The sequence below is a fragment of the Pagrus pagrus genome (assembly GCF_965226575.1).
Source record: "Pagrus pagrus genome assembly, chromosome: 6".
NCBI lineage: Eukaryota > Metazoa > Chordata > Actinopteri > Spariformes > Sparidae > Pagrus > Pagrus pagrus.
This window is the reverse complement of record NC_140190.1, coordinates 24106186-24123989: the sequence shown is the minus strand read 5'-3', so window position 1 is coordinate 24123989 and position 17804 is coordinate 24106186. Positions and strand designations below refer to the sequence as shown.

General features: G+C 36.6%; 2 protein-coding genes across 2 annotated transcripts; one reads left to right on the top strand and one right to left on the bottom strand.

The window, feature by feature from the left end:
* Positions 1-3088: 3088 nt before the first annotated feature.
* On the bottom strand, positions 3089-6531 carry lsm4 (LSM4 homolog, U6 small nuclear RNA and mRNA degradation associated). Its single transcript, XM_084354446.1, has 5 exons — positions 6429-6531; positions 5854-5895; positions 5293-5391; positions 4386-4566; positions 3089-4009 (listed from the first exon to the last, which is right to left on the bottom strand). Exons 1-5 carry the CDS (start codon positions 6429-6431, stop codon positions 3876-3878), a joined length of 459 nt encoding a protein of 152 aa, XP_084210572.1. The 5' UTR covers positions 6432-6531; the 3' UTR covers positions 3089-3875.
* A 1853-nt stretch (positions 6532-8384) lies between these two features.
* Positions 8385-16727, top strand: LOC311258179 (pyroglutamyl-peptidase 1-like). Its single transcript, XM_084354304.1, has 5 exons — positions 8385-8549; positions 10618-10670; positions 12417-12533; positions 13276-13508; positions 13952-16727. Exons 1-5 carry the CDS (start codon positions 8516-8518, stop codon positions 14145-14147), a joined length of 633 nt encoding a protein of 210 aa, XP_084210430.1. The 5' UTR covers positions 8385-8515; the 3' UTR covers positions 14148-16727.
* Positions 16728-17804: the final 1077 nt, after the last annotated feature.

Genomic DNA, 17804 nt, shown 5'->3' with positions numbered 1-17804 from the left:
TTATCCTGATCCGGCTGATCATTGACTGCATTTACTATATTATCTGTTTATTAGTTATTTTTACATTTTACATTTTACATTTTACTCTTTGAGCACCAAATCTGATAGTTAGGGTAAAACATCTACATGGTGGTGCGATAAACTAGTGAAGAAAACATTTTGCATTTTATTTTTATTTTTCTCATACATTTAAGTATTTTTATCTTTATTATTATCTTTTTTTCTCTGATAAAATTGTCAGTCACAGCTGAGGGATTTGTGTGGAAGTGATTGCAGAGTGTTCATTTGATATCTTTGATTTTTTGTTTTAAGTTTTTATGGTCAGTCGGACCATGCTTAGGGTTTAAGTGTGTTTTGTTCAGTCCATGTTTGGGGTTAAAGACATGGTCAAAATGTGTGACATCCCGTATGAGTGACTACAGGGAACTTGGATTTGTTTGTACTCTTCACTGAAGTTTTCAGAACAGCTAACAGTCATTCTTTAAGCCTGTTTAGTCTTAAACTGTTATCAAGGAAAACTGAAGTGATGAACTAGATGAGTTAAGAGAGATTTGAGTTCACAGGTGAAGTTTTGGTCATATAATGTAGAAACCAAAGGAGTTTGATTTAACTTTGTTTTTTTTTTTGTTTCTGTTTTTATTGATTTTCTGTAATAATTGTGAATGAAAGATGAAGAACCTGAAGGATCCAGACTTGGCAAACAATGAGGCATACCAAGTAGACCAATTGAACCTGAGTACCAGATGCCTTGAACATATAAAGTTTGTTTAGTGTTATCATGAGCCGGCTGATCATTGACTGCATTTACTATATTATCTGTTTATTAGTTATATTTGCATTTTTTGGATAAAGTTTATTTTACTCTTTGAGCACCAAATCAGAATCTACATGGTGGTGCGATAAACTAGTGAAGAAAACATTTTGCATTTTATTTTTATTTTTCTTATACATTTAAGTATTTTTATCTTAAGTTTTTTTATTATTATCTTTTTTTCTCTGATAAAATTGTCAGTCACAGCTGAGGGATTTGTGTAGAAGTGACTAGCATGGTTATTTGATATCTTTGATTTATTATTTTAAGTGTGTTTTGTTCAGTCCATGTTTGGGGTTAAAGACATGGTCAAAATGTGTGACATCCCTTATGAGTGACTACAGGGAACTTGGATTTGTTTGTACTCTTCACTGAAGTTTTCAGAACAGCTAACAGTCATTCTTTAAGCCTGTTTAGTCTTAAAATGTTATCAAGGAAAACTGAAGTGATGAACTAGATGAGTTAAGAGAGATTTGAGTTCACAGGTGAAGTTTTGGTCATATAATGTAGAAACCAAAGGAGTTTGATTTAACTTTGTTTTTTTTTTTGTTTCTGTTTTTATTGATTTTCTGTGATAATTGTGAATGAAAGATGAACCTGAAGGATCCAGACTTGGCAAACAATGAGGCATACGAGGAAGACCGATTGAACCCGAGTACATGAGGCCTTGAACATATAAAGTTTGTTATCATGAGTAGTGTTATCATGAGCCGGCTGATCATTGACTGCATTAACTATATTATCTGTTTATTAGTTAATTTTACATTTTTTGTATGAAGTTTATTTTACTCTTTGACCACCAAATCTGATAGTTAGGGTAATACATCTACATGGTTGTGCGATAACCTAGAGAAGAAAACATTTTGCATTTTATTTTTATTTTTCTTATACATTTAAGTATTTTTATCTTTAGTTTTTTTATTGTTATCTTTTTTTCTCTTATAAAATTGTCAGTCACAGCTGAGGGATTTGTGTGGAAGTGATTGTAAAGGGTTTGTTTGATATCTTCAATTTTTTGTTTTAAGTTTGTATGGTCAGTCGGACCATGCTTAGGGTCATAGCCATCACCCACAAGTGACTACAGGAATGTTTGAAAACCTGGATATGTGTACTTTTCACTTAAGTTTTATAGTTTCAGAAAAGGTAAAATGATTTTTTAAGCCTCTCAAAACGATTACTGCAATATGAAACAAATCAAATCATAAATGTGTATCAAAAGGTTTAAATGCAAGCATTGAATTATCATGTGTAATATTTTGTGATTAGAGGATGAATTGAGTATTACATTTTAAAATGATTACATTTGTATTTTCATTAATCAATAAATCAGTTTAAATACACGTGTGGCCTCAGACATCATTAGTCATGGTGATATAATTTGTTAAAATTTTTACCTCCACCAAGGAGATCATGTTTTCATCTGCGTCCATATGTTGATTGGTTTGTCAGTAGTATTGAATGAAGGGTGTGTGATGGCACAGAACCCCATTAACTTAGATAAAAGGGTGGATTTAGGATTTTTTTTCTCACTTTCTTTGACATTTCAAGATATAGGGTTTGCATTTTCCATTGTAGCTTTGAACAGGACTTTTATTATAATGGTCAGAAAATTGAATAAAAGTCACTTTTAATTCCAATCTGGTTCGAGAAAGAAAGAAATGAACTGCTGGTCCAGTCTTACAAAGTTTGTCTCTAAAGCTTTCCTTTATTGTGCTGTAATCTGCTATTTTTTACTGTGTGAGAAATTAGATTCTGAGCATTCAGATCAGGGGGGTAGTAATCCAGTTCAGCCTTTCCTTTACCTGATGTTAATGTGTTTTTCAAGAATTTTAAAAAGGGCTGCACGATATTAAAAGAAAAAAAATGTTGACAAATATTATGATTGTGATATAATTATTGATGAATGATGATTTATGCATTACAACTTTCATTTTTAAGTGAAAAAACGATTAAAATCATAACATGAGATTTGTTAAAGTCAGTAGAAATGTAATACATCAGATCTGGAGAACAAGATTTGTAGGCCAGGACATCTCTGCAGTACTACAGTACTTCATTATAATGCTGTTAATCACACATTTCTTGCAGCTCTGTGTCTTGGATGTTGCATATCACATTTTCAATAATATTTTGATTAATTGGCTCTAATCACAGCATCTATGTAATTTCAAGGATACATTTAGTGTTGCTGTAAATATTAGTTTGATTCAAGTCATTTTAAACAGAACCATTAGCAGTTGAATTTTTAGACAGAGGATCAGTTATAAACAAGTAAGACCACTTTAACAAAAGTTGTTTTATTCTCATGTTCTCATGTAAATAAATTACAACACCGTCTTTTGTTACAAAAATAAAATGAAACCCAACCAACAAGACACACGTTGGACTTATCCATTTTAGACTTAAGAGTATGAGAATCTTTTTTTTTCTTCTGGAAATCCTAATGATCACAATGTGTCACCTTACAAATGATTTAACAAAAGTGTTAATTTTTTTCAGAGACTGAATTCTCGTCCCTTGGCTCGCAATCTACTGCCGTGATCGGCCCATACAGCAGAGCAGACAAACAAAATGGTTTCAAACCACAAAACAATACAAACAACACAAAAATAAAGAGCAAGTTAAAAAATAATATTTTCATGCAACTGAAGCTGGGGCTGGGCAATTTCTTTACCGTGTAAACGGAAGGAGAAAAAAAAGAAAAACTAAACTAAAAACCTCATTCCAGTGTACCAACTGATGGATTTTTGGATAAGACAATATGATTTATTATACAAAATGTTCTTGCAAAGTTGTAATGAAACTATACACTGATACTAAAGGAGTCTGTCAGCTGTGTCTGATACACTGGTCATAGTAATGGTCATAATAAAAAAAGCGACTTACAAATACTAAAAAAACAAAATTCAGTGCAAAAGCACAGCTTCTCGCCCGGTGTGATTTCTGCATGGTCAGTCTTGACAAACATCACCGCAGAAGGAAACACCAGAGAGTTCATTTTATCTTCGTGTACTGGAAGAGTAATTGCTCTGAGTTTGTGTTGTTGAAGGTGTCATGTTGTCCATCAGTGCTGGTTCTTCATTCCCTGTGGTTTGCCCATTTTCTTATCCTGCTGTTGCTGCTGCTGCTGTTGCTGCTGCTGCTGTTGTTGGCCCCGACCAGGACCGGTCATTCCTCTGCCACGGCCGCCAAACAGACCTACAGAGAAAAAGAGAAGATTTTTCAGAGAGATTTCCATTACCTTCCCCCCTTTTTTAGGCTTTTATCCTTTATTGGACAGGACTGCTTAGAGAGTGACACGAAACAGGGAGGAGAGTGGCAGAGGACATGCAGCAAAGGGCCACAGCCTGGAATCAAACCCTGGCTGCTGCTGCTGATTCAGTACATGGGCTGCCCGCTCCACTAGGTGAGCTATAAAGATGAGACACACCCACTGAGTGTGGAGATGCAGACCAATGGGAAATGTCTCTATCAAACTTATAAGTGTTTCAAGAAAAGGCCTTGATGCTCTTAAGAGTGTGCCAAAATTCATGTTATGCAGACTGTCCAATCAGCAGGGAGTGTTTCCGCTCACCTCGGCCGGCTCCTCCTCTTCCTTTGCCCTGCTGTTTGTTCTGCTGGGTGCCCCCACGTCCGCGGCCCTTCGACACCACCTCTTCCTTCACCATGTCGATGATCTCATCTGGGATTCGCAGATACTTGATGGTGCTTCCTCTGATGTAGCACTCAGGCATCCTCCAGAACTTATCTCCATCCTGTCAGAAGAGAGTGTCCACCGTCATTCTGAAACACGATTATGAGGGCCTTTGCGCAAGTACAGTATTTATTCTACTCACACAGTAACAGACACCACGTGCTTGACTGACTAATCAATCAACCAACAGAGGGGTAAATGTTTAAAACTTTGATACCTGGCCAATCTTTTCGGTCAGTTACCAAGAAAAAATGTCAAACATTTCATGGTCATAGCCATCCCAGTGCAAAGGGTTGCCATTTTTCAAACAATTTTGTTTTAGTTTAGTTTTTGCTCTGATTGACATTTTGAAGAATCACTGAATGACTGAAGTTAAAAAAAAAGTTATTTAAAATTAAGTTTAAGTGATTATTAAAATAATTGGGGTCGCAACCATAGCAGCATATTCATTAGAATTGTATTAAATGATGACACCTGAAATTTAGCATTAAGAGGCTGTTTTAACTAGAAGCAACAGTAAAATGTACAATAAGAAAAGAAAAGAAAAGAAAACACAAAGGTACTAGAACAAAACAAATGATAATAAAAACCTTACATGTGTATGCTATGGAGTGATTGTTTAAAGCCTCTGCTTATTTGCCATAATCTTTTCTGGCCTGCCTACAGCAGGACACGCTGCAGACAACGTTGACACCTACAGCTATGCATTAACATTGGACAATAAAGATGTCTACTTTTCCTTTCTTATTAGTGACCACAGAGGAGTAAAAACAGGGCTTAGCTTTACCCTGGAGGTGCAGATGACTTCTCTCAGGTTGATGTTCATCCAGTTGTCACAGCTGACCAAGTGGCCGTTATACGTCTCTCCATTCTTCAGCTCCACCAACTGAGGAGAGGTAAAACATGACAACCAGCCGGCAGTATTAGAATATTGACGACACAATACGGGACGGATGACAGAAGCTAGAGCAAAAATGTTCTTGTGATACAACCCAAAAGACAAAGCAATTACAGGCTACAAGTCACAATCCCAGCAAAAACAAGGTTGGAGATAGTTTATCAAATAATTTAGCCTGAAAATAAAATAAAAAGTCAGCTGAAGCTGCAGCACATAAAAATGTGCAATAAAGAGTTGGTTAATAAAAAAATGTTACAAACAGCCAGATCTGGGTAACTGCTTATAGACAGACTACAAATGATGGTTGTGACTGCTTTCAGTTGGAAAAGCAATTTCTCACTTATCCCTATCTGGAAGTAACAGTGATAAACAGTTGTCATCGATAAATGTGCCCCTCTACAGTGCCAACATGTGTTTATTGACCGCAGTGAGAGCTCAGTGTCTCCTCACCATAGGATGGTTCTGGGCAGTCTTCAGCAGAGACAGTGGAAGCTGCAAAAGGAAAGAAAAACAGGTCACACGTAGGAATCCACCTACCATTAACATTAATTGGTTACCTGAGAACTCCTGACTGCATTTGAGGCAAGGCATTAACTGGATTTTCACCCTCATACATAGACACAACTGCTAGTCTAAGTCGGCTGCTACATTAGATAACCGATATTTCACTCAGTAGCTGTTATTTGCCACTTGTAACGTTAATGGTAGGTATGTTCAATTACTAACCAGTTTGAGGTTAAATGCGCTAATATCACCGATTCAGCACGACACTTAGGTCTCCTGTAGCTGCATGTTAAATCTGCATGTACTTCAAAACAATCGCTGTGTCTCCATGATTTTGAATGTAGCTAAAACAGCTAGCGATCAGCTATCGCTAACTTAACTTGGCTAGCATACCGAGCATCATTGTGAGCCAGCGCTACGGGGCTGCTAACGCTGTTAGCATTAGCTGAGTGGCAGGCGTGCAACTGAAAACCTAAGACGACGATTTACGTTTTAACTGAACACTGTAGTTAAATACTCACCATTGTGACAGTATCTCGTTTGACTTTGTGTCTCACTCGCTGTCTTGGCCCTGGACTGACACGATTTTACCACTTACTGTGCTACTTCTACTTCCGGTGCGGCGCTGCGTAATCATGGCTGCTTTTAAGATGCTGCCCTCTACAGTCAAGAACACTCACTGCGAAATGATTCAAAACAATATCTATAAAAATACAATATCAATATATAAAGCAATGAAAGAGGAATAATAAAGTGACATGCAAACAAATATATCAACAAATGCTGATTTTTTTTTTGCTAGTTTTTTATTTCTCAGTCAGTTTTTGCAACATTTAGTTATTTGTTTGATTATTTTCAATTAATGTGCACTGTTTATTTATTCATGTATTCTTTATTTTCTTATTATGTCAACATATTTCTCAAAACATCAGCTCTATTCAGTACCAGAGCAAGGCACAAACATGTAAACAGAATGCCAAGGGGGTTTCACGGACGTAAAATAAATGGAAACTATCATGAAAATAAAAATAAAGAAATTAAAGAATATAATACTATATGAAAACAATACAATTACAAAATAATTAAAAGAGATATGGTTATATAAACATTAATACAATACATTCTCTAACAGTTTAACCATCTTAACAGTGTAGTATTTAGTAGATTGTAGGAAAAGCTCACTAATAGGCAAGGCAAGTTTATCTATTTTAGCACCATTCAGACTGAAGGCAATGCAAAGTGCTTTACAGAGACATGGAAATGCATCAAAAAAAGACACTAAAACATTAAGAACATGTTAAAATTGCATTCAAAAGACAATAAAAAAAATTAAGCAAGCAAATAAAAAGTTGCAGATTAAGAAGACAGGAATCTAACTCATTGAACAGTAATGTTTTAAACCCTGATTTAAATGAGCTGACAGACCTCAGGTATTCAGAAGTTTGTTCCACAGGTGAGGAGCATAGAAACAAAAAGTTGCTTCACCTTGCCTGGTTTTGATCCTGGGAACACTCAGTAAACCCGTCCCACATGACCTGAGGGGTCAGAATAGAGGTTTTTTGTTGGAAAATTTGGTTTGATGAATATGAAACTTGGCTAAAATGATAATAAGGTGGATGAGGATGTTTTTTTTCTTCTCTTTTTTAAAAAAAGCCAAAACAACAGAGACTGTAATACATTGAAGTAAAGTCATCCATAAGTTTATCATTAATAAACATAGAAACCTAATGCCACATTCTTTTAGTGCGGTGACAATTTGATGAGCAGAGCAAGATGAACATGAAACATTATGCCTTTACATTTTCTATTTATATTTGTGTCTCATGTACATACATGTATAGATAGTATATACACATGCACCTTATCCCTGCTGTCCATATTTTTGTTTGCATACTCTGTTTTTGTTTTTATTTTTATTTTTTATCATTATCATTATATTATTATTATTATTATTGTCGATGTTGTTGTTGTTGTTGTTGTTGTTATATACATTTTATTTAATGAGTACTATTTAACATTTCTGTAGCAGAGTCTCGAAGCAAAAGATTTTTATACAACCGGAGTGATAATTAACATCTTGAATCTATTATTATTCCTTAATCTAATAATAATAATAATAATAATAATAATAATAATAATAATAACAACAATGACCTATTTTTACAGCACTTTTCATACAAAAATTCAGCCCAAAGTGATTGAAATTTTAAAAACATTTTTTTATAAAAAAAAAAAAAGAAATACACACAGTACAAGTAAAACATTACAATTTTAGAGGCGTAAGAGGAATAAAAACAGAAACAAAGATGTGATTAAAAGAAAAAAAATGTTTTACTGGTTGGTACTTGTGTATAAGCTTAAATGCCACCTCCCTTGTCTTATTCGTGATGAGATATTTGTGTTTATGTCAACATTACGCCCCCGAGAGTAATCGACGTCTGATTGCTGACGTAATCACGTCGCGCCTCGCGTGGCCCTCTGCTGGGAGGACCGACCGGCTTCATTTGTGTCTGGCAGAAGGAGCCGACAGCTGTGGAGGGCACCGACTGCCTTTACGGTCCTGGTTCACAAATAAAGACCGAAAACAGCATCGTTGATAGGACGGGAGATGGATAACAGTAAACGGACTGTGGTCGTTACAGGTTTGTCTTCTTTTTCCTGCTAGTGTTGTCGTTTCGTGTCGGCGGACTGAGCAGCAGCAGGGTGAAGTGGAGGAAAAGTTGTAGAGATGACAGCTGCTGTTGCGTTAATGGCGTCAGGCTGTTACTCCCTCACTCCACGGCAGTTGTACACAGTTACCTAACTAAAGGAAGCGTTTTGCTTGTAGCTGTATCAACAACAACGGAGTTATTGTTTGTTAAATTTGAGGCTAATGTCAAGCTAGGTGAAATTATCTTTTTGTTGTTGTTGTTGTTGTTTCCTGTCTTTCCTGCAAGGCCATACCAAACAATACACGGTACAGCTTAAAGCATTAATGGGCTAAATATCCAACATAATTCACTAATAATAGAGCCTCGTTGATCAAATCTCTACAGATCTTGCAATTGTGTAATTCTTTGCGAAACACTTTGATGATATTAATGTGGACTACATTCATAGATGCTATAATGAAGTCAAAGTTATCTCAGACTGTAGCTTATTGTGTTATATTATCATGATATCAAAGCTATAGCTAATAACAATCACTTTATTATCTATTCCAGACGTAATAAACAACAGATGGAGCATGATTAATGAGGGAGAAAATGCCAAGGCTCATGCATCTATGAAATTACCTTATTATTAAGATTTTAATTATTGTGTGACATGGAGTAATATAGTGAGGGTCCTGTAGTTAAAGTAAGATAAGACAAGATAATCCTTCAATGATCCCCAGAATGGAAATTCAAGTGTAGTACAGTTTTCCTCTTGATGTCTTTGTATTGTGAGTTTCATAGCAGTAGGACTTGTTCTCTACACTTGGCCTCTTTCCGGACATGTGTTGTTTAAGTTGTTAAAAGTAATAACATGATAACCAACAACCAACCAACGATTTGATCCATTTCCACTTGATATCCTACTGTATTGGTTTCTGTTTGGAAGCTCATCCATTTTATCTCTAATTTGATCACGCTGCTTTGAATCATAATATGAAAGTCTGTGCCTAGAACTGTAATTTTCAGCTGCGTCCTATACCAAAACAAGACTTAGTGTAGCCTCACCTCCAATCACTGAAAGATGATATTTGCTATGATAAGTGCACAAACTACAGTATTCTTAAACATTAAATCTGTGGAGGATAACAGAAGCAGTGACTTGGTGTACTCAGACACAAAGGGGTGCAGAAGCTTGCAGTCCCAGCTGATAGAAAATGTGTAGATTGCATGGGAACGGCACCCTCACAATAGTGGGCCGGCTGGCAGCTGCCGGCCCCTCGCTCTGCTCCTTTTCACCAGCCTGTCAGACAGACTGATCCCCCTCCACCCAATCCCCAGGGACCTGCTGACCCTTGGAAGGGTGGTGGAAGGGGATCAGTTATAGATCCTTATATAAACAAGCCAGAGTGACTATCCATCGGCTGCTGCAGCGATTTTGTAAGTCATATGGAGTGAGGCATGAAGGGATTTTTAGTGAAAGTGATTGATTTTAATTTGGTAATTCAAGGAATAGAGCTCCCTGTAGCACTGCAAAAAGTTAAACTGCACAAACTCTAAAAACAAAAACATTCAAACACTTTTGAGTTAAACATCACATTTCATATTTAAGCCATAACAACAACACAGAACATGCAGTAGGACTCGCTGAATTACAACATTAAGAAGGTAGCTCATAGCCTTTTGGGAGTGACAGTACATTCACGCTATAGAATTAAATGTATTTGCATTTGCTTTCTAACATTATTTACAAATAGATAATAGTCTAAGGGATCCCACAGAGATAAAATTGTAGAAAAACTCTAAGTCATTGTAGATACGAATAGTCGCAAAAAGATGACGATGACAAGCAACCATAGAGCTAAAAAATTGGGGTACAAATGGGATGTTTAAAAACAAAAAAATAAATAATAATCAACATTACAAGCACAACTTTGGGCAAAATGAATCAAAGAAAGCACTTGGATTGGGAACAGAACGTGCAATTTTTGGTCGATCTGCATAGAAACTGAACAGATTCCATGATGATTAACATGTAACGCAGTGCAGCAGCTAAAATAACATGTATGTTTTGCAGGTTTTGGACCATTTGGAGAGCACACAGTCAACGCCAGCTGGGTCGCAGTACAGGTGTGTAACACTGCTGTTTTAATGGCTATATTCATTGTTTTCTTTCCTGTCAAGTTAAAATACATCAAACAGAAATCAGCGTGAGGTTCTTGTTTTGAAACAAGACTGTTATGATTGATATTTTGATTACAGAAAATTCTAAAAACTAAATAAAATATCAATTTTTTTTGTAAACAGTTTGTGTAAACAAATTTCTATATTGTGTTGTGTTCTTGTGGTGGTCACATGATGCTCTGATGGTCACCGGCCGGCTTCACACCATGCAGCAGTGTGTCAGATGCTCTCAGCATCGTACTGGGGAAACTGCAAGTGGGGGATGAGGGTAGCTGTCAGGGTGTCTAGACGGACTTGATAAGGATATTAAAGGCAAACAAAAGGCCGCTTTGTGGTGGGGTCACAGACGTGGTCAAACAAGCCTCTTTTCAATACAAGTGAGGGTCAGTGTCCAGGGCTATTTGTCCTGCAGGGACATTGGGGGAGGTGTTGGTCTGCTGGCTGTGACTTTGACACAGATTTGTCTTACTTATAATATGTATGATTGCATCTTTAATTTCTTGATTTTCCCATTCTTGTTGGAGAGGTTTGAGTATTGCAGTTAAGTTTTCCAATTTGCAGTTTACATTTTTTTTCAAGTTAAACGCAATTCATGTTATTTTGAGACAACAAGGCTAGTGAGAGACATCTGTGCTTAAAGAAAAAGAAGAGAAGGACTGACATTAACTGCTGAAACAGAGTAAATTAACATTTCACAAAACATTTGGCCATAGATCATCGTCATTCATTTGAATTAATATTTCTTTAATACATTCTCGTTGGATTTGTATTATTTTGGATTTAAAATATTGGCAGTAACGGGCAAGTAACAAAATATTTTGCAGAAAGATTTGCTGTCGTTGGGCAGTAAGAGTGAAGAGGGAAAAGGCAAAGAAAGCCATGAGCCGTGGTCATTTACTACACTAATGCACAGTTGGAAAAGTGAAAAGGGGTTAAATAAAAGGCTGCTGTTGCTATTCTACAAAAGAGGACTATATTTTATAGTTTGTGAAGCTTATTTACTGCAGTTTCATAACGTGTGTATTATCTGAACTCACAGGTCCACCTTTTAGTTTACTTATCGTTAGCGAATACTGTAAGATTTCAATTCATATCAGTTTATTTTGGTCATAATTGTATGTATGCACATACAGATAAATAACAAAAAAAACAACAGCAACAAAAAATACATTGGCTGAAAAGGTGTAGGCTGAAGCTTTAGGTTATGTTACCTACCCATTTTACAAATCATATGAGCAGCTCATAATTTAGTGCTCTATACATGAACCAGGTGCTGTTGAAAAACCTAAAACTTTTGTCACATATTAAAAAATTAATTTTCGTGCAGCTTGTTTATTATCAGGTTATGTGTGGGTTTATTTTGTACTGCTACCTTTTTTTTTAGTAATGTGTTGCAATAATTGCACCACTTCTCTCCATGTTGTTTTTAAAATATTTATTAAACCTTCTTACTAGTCTATAAATTGTTGATTTTGGAGATTGCCAATGGCGCGTGCTTTCTACCAGCTTTACCTTGATTCTGCCTAAAAAACTGTAGAATTTTGCTTCATTATATCAACATCATCATCATTATATAAACTGGAAAATAGGTGAATGCATCATGAGACCACATGCTGAAGCTGCGCTGCTGCAAATTCTCTTTCAAAATGCCAAACAGGATTTTAGCTTTAATGTTTTTGTTTGCCCCGACAGGAACTGAAGAAGCTCGGACTGGGCAGTGAAGTGGACTTGCATGTATCTGAGGTTCCTGTAGAGTATCAGACAGTCCAGAGTTTGGTCCCTTCATTATGGAAGCAGTATCGTCCACTGGTAAGAGGAAAACATGGTGTTTACTATCCACATTATTCTGTCCTTAAAGGTGTGCAGAAACTTGTACACAGGTATTTTGAAAGAAACTAAAATGATCTCGGCCCAGATAAGTAAACCGGAAGGAGATTGTATACTCCATGTTTGGTGGCTTAGTTGTGGAAAATACTATGAACGTGTCAGGGAAACGTGATTGTCATAACATCTATTCCGTTAATGTACAAACATTAATACTCCAATATCATAACACATACTCAGACTTCACATTTGCAATTAGAAAGTGAAAATGGCTGTCTTCGTCATTGTTTACAAAAATCTCAGATTCTGCCCACCCAGACGTAAACACTGATAACTAAGTTTCTGAATATATTCATCATGGAAGGAGATTTCCAAAAGGTCTGTTTACGCAATTTAACATCCGTACGAAAAGCCAAAATGCACAGAACATGTACATGTACAAACACTTGATATAAATTCGCAATATATATGTTTTTAATGAAATATGTTACAGTTCAATGCTGTAGATGATCAAATATACACAGTATGAGTTTTCATACCATGGTATTCCTTGAAAACTGTATATTGCTGCAACCATAGTCACGGCTCCATTTTAGACACCTCGGGTTCAAACAATCACAGAAGTCAGAGAGAGCTATAACTAGAGCTAGAGCTATAACCACAGATATATTGTGATTAAAATATTTTTTATATGACTTGTGTTTATATTGTTTCCTTTCTTTGCCAGTTGGTAGTTCATGTCGGAGTCTCAGGTATGGCCACCACTGTCACGCTGGAAAAATGTGGCAGAAATCACGGCTACAAGGGCCTGGACAACAGTAGCTTCTGTCCTGATTCGCAGTGTTGCATAGTGGGAGGCCCGGACTGTATCGACTCAGTTATTGACATGGAATCAGTCTGTAAGAGAGTGACTGCCTCAGGCCTAGGAGTAGCTGTGTCCGTCTCCAGAGATGCCGGAAGGTAATTATGTACTTTTTCAGTTAGCATCCGCACTCTGTCTTTCACCTCTGGATCACGTGCTCCAACTCCTGAGGGAATGGACATGAAAACACATTCCTGTCACTCTGTGAAACACACAAAATAGCTGTACACAGTGGTAGTCTCTGCATGGTGAGGTAAAGTTATTTGACAGTATGACAGACGGGTAGCATTTATTGGGGTTTTCGCTGTGATGAAATGTCCCCACCAACTAATAAGCTTGTGACAACACTGGTAATACCTGGTAAACCTGCTTTTTATTAGAAAAGACACTCACTATCTGTAGAGTGCTGTGTTAACTTACTGCTAACAAACCAAGCATTTCCTATTGCTGCAGCTTCACATTAAAAGCATGTTCTAGGTGTCCTCCCTTTAATGTAGGCTGTCCCTTCATTTATGTGATGCTGTGCTCTCTTCCCTATCAGGTACCTCTGTGATTTCACTTACTACACGTCTCTGTACCTGAGCCATGGTCGCTCTGCCTTCGTTCATGTGCCTCCTCTTGGAAAGCCCTACAGCGGGGAAGACCTGGGCCGTGCGCTGCAAGCCATCATCCGGGAGATGTTGGAGCTTCTGGACCAGGCCGAGGAGAAGATCCACTGCCAGCAGCACTTCCACTAAGTGACCTCCAGATGCCTACCAGCCTTTCCAGCCTTCACCACACAACAGAAATTGCACTTAACCACAAGTAGCCAAACTTCTTTTTTTGTTTTTTATTGTTGTCTTCACTTGGAGAAAAGGAAACTTCAGTGTATAGCATCTTTTTGGTGTTTGTTTCTCTTTGTCTTAGGTTGTCGTTTTGTTAGCCCTGTTTCAGTTATGTTTAAATGTCTCCTGATGGTGAGAAGATAAAATAGGTGTTTCAAGATAACTGGTAGTCACGCTGTCAAGGAGGCTTTTGTCCCACTTCCAAGGAACATAAAATATTCAGATTTTGTAGTTTATAAAATGTGAAAAACTAAAGGTTCACTAAGAAAACACAGAAGCAAAGTGCAGCTCATATTTGTTTATATGCAGAGGGTCTGTAATGTGTCACATATTACAACCTATAACTCCAAATGTGACTCCTATTATTGCACCTTATAGAGTTAGGGTTATTGAAATGGTTATAGAAGTCACATTTGGGGAAACTGTGAATATACTCTGCAGTATTTAACTTTCATAATCCTAAAATTTTGAATTCCTTTCAGTCAAAATATGTTTTAATAGACTGGTGTTTGCACCTCAGTGTCTATAAATGATTAATGTACATGATACATTATGGTTTAAGTAGAAAGGTTTAGCAGAAAACCATGTTTGCTAATTTCTGTTTCCTTTAACTATGTTCTAACTGTGCTGTTTCACACCATATGTTGTATTGTTTCTCGAGTCCTTTTTCTTTATAAGAAGTTGTAAATTTGCCTTCTTTTACAAAGGTTATTTAAATCAGGGAACGGGTTGGTTCCAGCTCATATTCCCCCCGGTTTGTTGGTCCAATTCTGACAGAAAACCCCCCAAAATCCACCCCACTGAGATCTGGCCCCAGGCTGTGCAATGTTATATTACGGATCTCAAGTTCAGTGATTTAGTTTTAGGTTTGGCAAAATTTTATTGTGGCTGCACAGTTATTTGAGAAAATATTAAGCATTGCAATTATATTCCTGGTTTAGTGTCCTGTTCTAAATCTAGATTGTATATCCAGTAAGAAGATCATTTTTCTCTTGCTCACGAGTTATTCACTGGATTGTGAAAAGAAACTGACATCACTGCTCTGGATTTCTGGGTAGTGAAATCTTTTTTACTGAGTGGGGCATTAGTTTGTCAATGCGCTGATCGAAGCGTAGCTTCACAAAAATGCACAATTTTCCTTTTATAGTAAAACTGTGAAAAATTGCAATTTGGTGCAGCATTTAAGACCAAATAACAGAAGCCCAAGTTCTTCTTTTTTCTGCAATTGTGCAGCCCTGACTTTTATTCCTTGATTAAAGCTTTCCGTTTTTCCCTTCATTGAATCAGATATGGCTGCTTATTTTATCTGAGGATTTGATTTGATGAAGTTGGACTCTCATTTGAGTCAGAGTTGGGCCTGGACTTTATTTTCTGTAGCACTTTCTTTTTTTTCTTTTGTTTTTTTTCCTTAATCTGTACTATGGACAGCAGTTTTGGTTATGTGAATGCTTGTCTCTTGTTTTTTTTTATTTCTAGTCACTTTAACCTGAAATTTGTAGCTTTCCAGACATACACACATCCCCCCCAATTATTCTAATTATGTGTGTGAGGTATGCTTGATAGGTCAGTTGTGCTTTATTTTTCTGAGCTTTTGTGTTTTCTGACCTGTGTCTGTGATGGTGCCACTCCCACACATAAATGTTCTGTTTTATGGCTTTTTTAAAATGGATTGTCTTCTGTTTAACGGTGTAGACCAGCATTTCCCTGCCTGCTGAATCATCAGGACAGCCCATGCCACCCAACACGGATTCAATTTGATCCGTTTTGTAGAAAATTGAGTATCGAATGGTCTATATTCTGCTACAGTACCCTGTGTATCCGCCGAAATTCTGTGTCTGAATTATGCTTTTTCAAGTTCAGCCAGTTGGTGTTTTTAGCAGTGTGTATCATTTTAATTACTATTCAGTAGCACAAAGTAGCATCCTGGAGCACTGATCTGAACAGAAAACTTCCTCTCAGACCTAAATTTTATCTTGGTATTTGTCATTGAAGTTAGATCTTGGTTATGTGATTGTAAAATCTTTTAACAAATTGTTGAAATGTTAGGCAGGTTTTAGTTCTGAGTTTTTAGGTGCTGATATTTTACTGTGTGGCTTTGTGAGTGCTGAGAAGTGAAAGGGTTGTGGAGGAGCCTGCCCCTAAAAAGCCTCAAGTTTACATATGAGGTGACCTCTGACCCTGACTCTCTCCTGTGCCTTGCTGTTGTTTATGAAAAGGCCTTAAAAATTCTCAGCAGGTCAGTTCAAAGATATATTACTGATGCTGTCCAGTCAGATGTGTGGCTACCTCAGAAATACTTTTCTTTTTTTATCTCACTGTGTGCTCTGTTGTACAATAACATTATGGCTCTGTGATTTATTGTGAGTTCTCTGTTTAGGGAGAATCCTTTGAAAGGTGTCTTCTGCTTCTGACATTAACAAAGCACTGTTACAATAAGTAATATTGGCTTTGTAAAAGGGAAGGCTTTGAAATAAAGACAAAGGATTACAAGTCTTTTTGTCTGTTATTACAACTCTATTTTTTCCACTGCTCACTAGTAACACCTAATCAAAGCATGTATTGATTTGTCACACAAAGTTGGATTGTGCCAATATAAAGATGTTACTAGTGATATGGCCCTGCAATACATGATATATACCTCAATATTTATATTTAACTCCTCAGTAGCACAATAACATAGTGTATGGCACTATGTAACTTTGGAGAAAAAAATTAAACTTAGAATTGTAATGTTTACAATATTAATTAGGTAATAATACAAAGTCAGAAATATTTATTCTTCCCATAACTGAATAAACAAGCTGTTCTCAGAGGAAAAAAAGGTCCAGAACACTGTTTGAAGCTAGAAAGGTGGCAGGGTCCGCCGCATATAAACAACGTAAAACAGTATGAAATTGTGTTGTCCTTTAAGGCCAGATTGTTTATTCAGTCATGAAAATGAAGAGTTTGTTTATTTAGTTTGTTTAGGCATAAAAAAAACAATCAAGTAAGTAAAATGTCTTCACCAAAGCTACATAATGCACCTTAATATATATTTAAAAGTACCAATATTCAACCCTACATTATTGTTGCAATATTGAAGTATTTTGAAAAAAATATTATATTTGATTTTGTTGCCCAGTCCCAGCATTTATGAAGTGCTGACAAGGAGATTAAAAAAAAATATATTAAGATGTATTTGTGTATCAGGATATAGCCTATAAATATTGCAACATTGTCTTCTGATGGTGTGGTCACTGGGGGCACCTGAAGAATGAGAAAGCATCATAAGAGGCTTAAAAATGATGCTGGAATAACATAAGTCAGTGGAGTGTTGTGGAGTCCATGCCAGCTCGAGTGCATGCTGTCATTAAAGCAAAAGGGGGCAAATCACATCCTAAGATATTCTGAAATTCCTGGACATATTTGAGAAATTCTACTTTTCAGGAGATGTTATCATGTGCAATGAAAATGCAACATAAAAGTATTTTGACCAGTGTTCTGAGACGTGTGGACCCTACTGTATGTTTAGCCATAGCAATATTGTTTCTGTTTTTTTGTTTGTTTGTTTCTTTTGTAAAATTCAGACTT